General features: G+C 38.3%; 1 protein-coding gene across 1 annotated transcript in view; it reads right to left on the reverse strand.

Moving 5' to 3' along the window:
• Positions 1 to 7,482, reverse strand: part of ABCB5 (ATP binding cassette subfamily B member 5) — a 193,493-nt gene that overhangs the window by 86,462 nt on the left and 99,549 nt on the right. Inside the window, 5 exon segments of the mRNA XM_007946604.1 lie at positions 1,829 to 1,954; positions 3,228 to 3,338; positions 3,651 to 3,764; positions 5,163 to 5,340; positions 5,425 to 5,549. Of these exon segments, the coding sequence (XP_007944795.1) occupies positions 1,829 to 1,954; positions 3,228 to 3,338; positions 3,651 to 3,764; positions 5,163 to 5,340; positions 5,425 to 5,549 (654 nt within the window).

A 7,482-nucleotide genomic window follows, 5' to 3' on the forward strand; every position in this document is an offset into this window, starting at 1 on the left:
ATGCAAAAAAAAAAAAAAAAAATACCTTGCACTCATTGCTATAAATAATCATGCATGTATTCTCCTTAGAGATGACATTACTCCAATATCTACCAGTGGCAGAGCCTGGTTTGACAAGTAGAATGTCTATATTTCTCACCACTTCTAGTAGTCTGTCTGAGCACGGGTGTTCTGTGCAACCTCTTTATACAAACCAAACTCAAAAAAAAGGGAGCTCTGGTGACATAGTGCCTAAGGCATTTGACTGCTAACCAGAAGGCTGACAGTTCAAACCCATCAGCTACTCCTTGGAAAGAAGACTGGGCAATCTACTTCCATAGAGATACAGCCTGGGAAACCCAAGGAAGGGTCGCTATTATACTGTTTATGCAATAATTTAGTTATCCAATGTTAGCACAGACACAGGATCTAGGATACTCCAGATTAAGATGTTAAATTTAAATGAAACCAAGCTCTAGAAGATTTTCTTTTAAGTGAAAGTTGAAAGTTTGAATAGAAGTATTAAGAATTATGCTTCTGGGAATATTATATTCTCATTCCCTATGCCATTTACAAGGATTAGAAAATTAAGAGCAACATTATGGATTATGGGGTAAGAGTAAGCATATTATTTGCACACATCATTCTTCAGCATTTGGGAAACTTTGAAATGCTTGATAACTTCTAGGTACTACAAATTGCTAATTTTTCATAGTATTTATTACTTTCTAAAATACTATCAGGGAGCTCCAGTGGTGAAGTGATTAAATGCTTGGTTGTTAACTGAAAGGTGGAGGGCTCGAACCCATCTGACACTCCACAGGAGAAAGATGTAGCAGTCTGCTTTTGTACAAACTTACAGATTTGGATACCCTATGAGGGCAATCTACATTGTTCTACAGGGTTGCCATGAGTCAGAATCCACTTGATGGTAATGAGTTTGGTTTGTTTTTTGGTAACATACCACAGGAGCAGTACAGTGGTTAAGTACTTGGCTGCTAGATGAAAGGTTAGCAGTTGGAATCCACCACCCAGTGGCTTTGTGGGAAAAAAAACATGGCAATCTGCTCCCATAAAAATTATAGCCTAGGAAACCCTATGACCTTGCCATAGAGGGATGTTATGAGATAGAATTGACTTGATGCCGCAAATGGTTAATACACTTGGCTGCTAAGCGAAATGTTGGAGGTTCAAGTCCACCTAGAGGCACTTTGGAAGAAAGTCTGTCTAACTGCTTCTGAAAAATTAGTCATTGAAAACCCTGGGGAACTCATTTCTACTCTGACACACATAGGGTCACTATGAGCTGAAGTCTACTTGGGAATTTTTTTTTTTTTTAAACATACTATATACTTTACTAAGAAGCCCAAGTGTGGCACAGTGGTTGAAGCACTAGGCTGTTAACTGAAAGATGAGCAGTTTGAACCCACTAGCCACTCTGTGGGAGAAAGAGGTGGCAATCTGATTCTGTAAAGATTACAGCAGTTCTGGTCTGTCTTATAGGGTTGCTGTGCTTCAGAATCAACGTGATAGCACACAACAACAGCAACATAAATTTATTAATTTCCTTATTGTTTACCATTACTCATTAGAATGTGAACTTCATGAGGGGAGATATTTCTATCTGTTTTGTTCTACTGTATCCCCAATCACCCAGAACAGTGCCTGGAGCATTGCAGACACTCAAATATTTGTTGGAAGAATGAATAGACAAGCATAAGAAAAGATCTTTCTCCTAGTCCCATGGTAAAAATTAAAAGTTGATATAGAAGTAAGCTGTATACAATAGATGGTGTTTCTAAATCCATTCGTCATGAGGGCTGTGCATGGTTTTGCTCGCTGTACTTACAAAGCCGTCCTTGGGGTCATATAACCTCTGCAACAGCTGGACTGTTGTACTCTTCCCACTGCCACTGCTGCCAACCAGGGCTACTGTCTCTCCAGAGTTAATTTTGAGATTCAGGTCCTTCAGAATCTGTTAGTGTGTTTTGGAGAAAAAAAAGAACAAGCTTCCTAGGATAACTTACAATACGCTCTGTATATTTCCTGAAATTTCATATGTAATGTTAAACCAAAAACTAATGAAAACAAGCTCTTCTGTGGCACTGAAAAATAAAGTTAGATATTGTTACATGTGTGCTCCATGTACATGTATATATTTTAATTAAACCACATCTATCAGTTACTGATTTCCACAATGATGTAGGAGAACAAATGGTAAAATTATCTCTCATCATTTATCTTTATATCTCTTTATACATAGAGAGGAGAAGACCTATAAATCTAACAGGATATCTAAGTTAAGAGGACACATATTAGTTATCACAGTTAACTGTTTACAATTTCAACTAAAATTATATAATTATATAGTTTTTTGACTAGCCATTCTTCAGAAGGAAGGTTGGGCAATCTACTTCCGTAGTGATACTGCCTCAGAAACCCAAGGAGGGGTTACTACGAGTCAGGTCTGACTTGATGGCACATAACAACAAACAACAGCACTCAGTAATGAAAGTTTTATCCTTTAATTTTCAATAGCAATTAAATCTTGCCAGATATCTTTGTAAGAGAGTTAAGGAAGATCCTCTTGAGAAGCTACTTAATATTATTACAAAATATATTCCCAGGTAAAACAATAGTCAAGACTCTTCAGTGACTCCCTTGGATGTGTTGCACAATTAAAATCTCTAGCTAGTGATGGATATAGTGTTGGCAGATGAGTCCCCTAGGTTGGAAGGCACACAAAATACATAGTGGCTGAAACAGTGGACTTCAGCATATTTACCATTGTGAATATGATGAGGGACCAAGCAACGTTTCATTCTGTCGTGCAGGGGCAACAAGTTAAGTGGGATAATGCCCAGTGACCACCAGTAGGTGGCACCATCAATCCAAATCCTTTTGGTGTGCTTCCAAATCCAAAAGTGAAGTCCAAAGAATTGAAGATGTTTTATTTGGTTAAATATATGTAAAACGCTAAAAAATATAACTAGTTCTTCCACAGTAATTTGTATGTTAATGATCAATTGATGGACTGATTTATCTACTTATCTATCTATCTATCTACTATCTATCTATCTATCTACTATCTATCTATCTATCTACTATCTATCTATCTATCTACTCTAGTCTGTAAGCAAAATAACCAAAATCTTGGTCAAAATTATCCTAAACAATCTCATAAGAGAAGAATCTTAGACAGTAGATGATAAAATCAGAAAACGGTGCAATTCTTTCATTTATCCTACCTTGATAGATGGTCTTGATGGATAACTGAAAGAAACGTTTTTAAATTCCACAGTTCCTTCTATGTGTTCAGGTTTATATCCAGTTGTTGAAAAGCTATCTATAGTGGGTTTCTTGGAAAAACAAAGAGAATACTATAAATCTGTGAAGAATGAAGCTGACATTTTCTATATCCTTAAAGTATTTAAAGGTGCTTTTCTTTTGCAAGTTTTTTCTTTTCTGTATTAGATGTTAGACATGAAGCTTACAATAAAACACAATCCACTTGTAGAAAAAAGTTCAAAGAAGTCTCTCCTTCCATAGACAATTGGCCGGCGTGGACTTTTCCCATTCTATTGCTTTAGTGAGATGTGTGTGTGTTCCTATTTTTTGGGTTACTTTTCTCAGTAACGCTAGTTATTTTTCTCAGTAATTAGAGGTCTTACCTTATCAATAATCTGGAAAATATGAAAGGCGGCTCCCCGGGCTGTAGCGAAGGTCTCAAGGTGAGGGGCTGCTGCTCCAATGCAATAGCTACTGTGGATTACACTAAAGAAGACCTACAGGAACAACAACAATTTACCTTTCCACATTTATGTAAGGAGAGCACAGAATGGAGTGTATACTTGGTGGAGGGTTACAGGGAAATATTAGAGACACTAGGTGGGAAAGAATGGTAAATGCTCCTTTACATAAAGGAAATGCATGCTAATCCAGATATCCTTGCCTTTTTCCTAATATGGAACTACTTTTGGTCGATATAATTTTATGGTTATCACCTTCTAGGAAGTTTGAGCAGGAAAATCTACCGACTGAGGAATACTGGCCATGCATGACCCTGATGGGTGTATTTCAATGTATAACCCTTAGGAATTTAAGCAGGGCCCTTGGTGACACAATAGCTAAGCCCTTGGCTGCTAACCTAAAGGTTGGCAGATGGAATCCACCAGCCTCTCTGCAGGAGAAAGGTGCAGCAGTCTGTTGCCACACAGATTTACAGCTTTGGAAAGCCTATGGAGCAGTTTTCTGTCTTCTGGTGGCATAGTGCCTAAGACACTTGAATGCTAACCAGAAGGCTGATGGTTCAAATCCACCAGCCACTCCTTGGAAGGAAGGTTGGGCAATCTACTTCTATAGTGATACCGCCTCGGAAACCCAAGGAAGGGTCTCTATGAGTTGGATCCTACTCGACAGCAGTGAGGTTGGTTTTTGGTTTGGTTGGGGTTGCTATAAGTTGGAATTTGATTTGATGGCAAGAGGTTTGGTTTTTGATAAAGTTTAAAAGACTAAATTGGGATGGAGGACAGACATTTGTAGGTAGTGTGTTCTTAACATTACTGTATGTTCCAAGCACAAAGGAAAGGAGAATTCAATCTGAAGAACATTTTCAGAGAGAAGATATTTAACAAGGTGAATGTAGAAAAGTGGTGAGCCTCTTTATCTCAGTAAAGATGAGAGGAAAAGTCTTACTAGAGACTGGTCTAACAGCTGTATAAAGAAATTCTATATATGTCTTAATGAAGAATTCACTATGAGTAATCTAATAGCACAAATGCCTGCACAAATAAGTCACTAAAACCTGATGGATGAATAAATCCTGTCAATTCATAACAATAATTTAAAAATATATACACATTGCATGAAGGAAAGTATTTATAAAAAAACCTTTCTTCTTTGAATATTCATTTTCATTCAAAGAGGAATTTTTACTAAACTCTAAGTGCTCAACTATCAGCCAAAATGTTGGTGGTTTGAACCCACTCAGAGATGCCTAGGAATACAGGCCTAGTGATCTGCTTCTGAAAACTCACAGCCTTGAAAACCCTGTGGAGGGTAGTCCTAGTCTGAGGCATGTGGAGTCACCATAAGTCAGAACTGGCTAGAGGGCAACTAGCAGCAACAGCTAGGTAAGAAAAGATGATCCAGGTCAGTTACCTTTGTTATCTAACAAGACTTACAGCAAGAACAGTCCCGATGGTATAACCGGGTTCTCCACGAAGAATCAAGGAGGCCCCATACCAAAAAGCAAGACCATAAGTTCCATTCATAAAGAAGTACACAGCACCAAGAGACAGTTTTGAAACTATAGCCTTTTTCACACCAACATCCTTTGCATCTTTTAGATTCTGTGTGTACCTAAGAAGAAAAACACAATGCTCAGTGTAACAGCCCTAAGGGAAATTAAACCGAGGACATATTGTCATAGTTAACAGGACAGACCTTTGAATTTCTTTCTCTTGACCTCCAAAGGCTATGACTGTTCGAATTGATGACAGAACTTCTTCTGCTACAGCCCCAGCTTTGGAATACGCATTTAATTCCTTGCTGGTCAATGAGATGACCATCTGTAATAAACCATAACCAGAGTTAAGCAAAGAATGACTCTGGGGTAGTGCCAATGCACAGAGCATTTAATGCTTATAGAATCTAGAATAATATAAATTATTTGAAAGGTACTTAGATATCTTTTAGTCCAACTACGTCGGTTTGCAAATCAGGAAACCAAGGATCAAAATTATTAATTGACGTGTTTAAATTCTCATAGGCAATAAAAGAGCTTTGTTTAATCCAACAGAAAACCCAAATATATTTATAAATAAATAAAAATCATATAGTTTTCCTTCTACAGGTAGAGTTGCTCTGCTTTTTCTCTTTATTTAAATACAGAGAAAAAAATTTGAACAGCTTTACCTGTTATAGGAAAAAATATATTATTTTAATTTAATTTTTCCTCTAATATATGCCATCCTAAGAAGCTCTGAGGAGCTCTGGCAGCATAGTGCCTAAGGCACTTGACTGCTAACCAGAAGGCTGGTGGTTCAAACCCACCAGCCACTCCTTGGAAGGAAGGTTGGGCAATCTACTTCCATAGTGATACCACCTTGGAAATCCAAGGAGGGGTTGCTATGAGTCGGGTCCGACTCGAGGGCACATAACAACAACAACAACAACAACAACAACAATAACAAGGAGCTCTGAGGGCACAGTGATTAAAGCTTATGGGCACTAATTGGAAGTTTAGTGGTTCAAACCCACCAGTAGCTCAGCAGGAGAAAGATGTGGCAGTCTACCTTCATACAGATCACAGCCTTGCAAACCCTATAGGGCAGCTCTGCTCTGTCCTATAGGGTCAGTATGAGTTGGAATTCAACTCAATAGCAATGGGTTTGTTTTTGGTTTGATATATATCACACTGGTGGTACAGTGCCTAAGACATTTGACTGCTAATGAGAAGGTTGGTGGTTCAAATCCACCAGGAATTCCCTGGGAGATCTACTTGCATAAAGATTTACCACTTCAGAAACCCAGTGGGGGTTACTATGAGTAGGAATCTACTAGATGGCAGTGACTTTTTTTCAGTAACCCAAACCCACAGACATTGAGTCGATTCTGATTCACTGCAACCCTATTAGACAGAGTAGAACTGCTCTACAGGGTTTCCAAGGCTGCAAATCTTTCTAGAAGCAGAATGCCTCATCTTTCTCCCACAGAGTGGCTGGTGGGTTCAATCTGTCTACTTTTTAGTTAGCAGCCCAATCCTTTAACCACAGTGCTTACCCATCATTTGAAGTTTAGAAATTGGCACAACAGTTCAGTAAAATGAAACAGCAAGGACAGTGCCTTCACAGCTGCCATTCTGTAACTATTGTCTACAATATATAGCAAATATATCCACTTCCAAAGCATTCCATTAATTGTTAGGTGCCGCTGAGTCAGTTGTGACTCATAGTGACTCTATGCACAATAGAACAAAACCTATCTGGTCCTGTGCCATCCTTAAAATCACTGCTATGATTGAACCCTTTGTTGAAGCCACTGTGTCAATTCATCTCGTTGAGGGTCTTCCTCTTTTTCACTGACTTTCTACTTTACCAGGCATGATGTCCTTCTCCAGGGACTGGTCCCTCCCAATAACATGTCTAAAGTACATGAAATGAAGTCTTGCCATCCTTGCTTCTTAGGAGCATTCTGTCTTATTTCTAAGACAGATTTGTTCATTCTTCTGGCAGTCCATAGTATATTCAGTATCCTTCACCAATACCTTAATTCAAATGCATCAATTCTCCTTCAGTTTTCCTAATTCATTGTCTGTTCTATTATTTACTGATTTCTAATGTTGACCTTATAACCCTTTGTCAAAATCTCCACCTCCAACTTATTGTGAGATGAGGCCCCTTCAGCAGGAATATGTCTGAGGCTGGGTTCTATAGAGAAGCAAAACCAATGAGATAGATAGATAGATAGACAGATAGACATATATGTATATATATATATATA

This window comes from Orycteropus afer, unplaced genomic scaffold, assembly GCF_000298275.1.
Source record: "Orycteropus afer afer isolate SDZICR_OR568_19922 unplaced genomic scaffold, OryAfe1.0 scaffold00008, whole genome shotgun sequence".
Lineage (NCBI taxonomy): Eukaryota > Metazoa > Chordata > Mammalia > Tubulidentata > Orycteropodidae > Orycteropus > Orycteropus afer.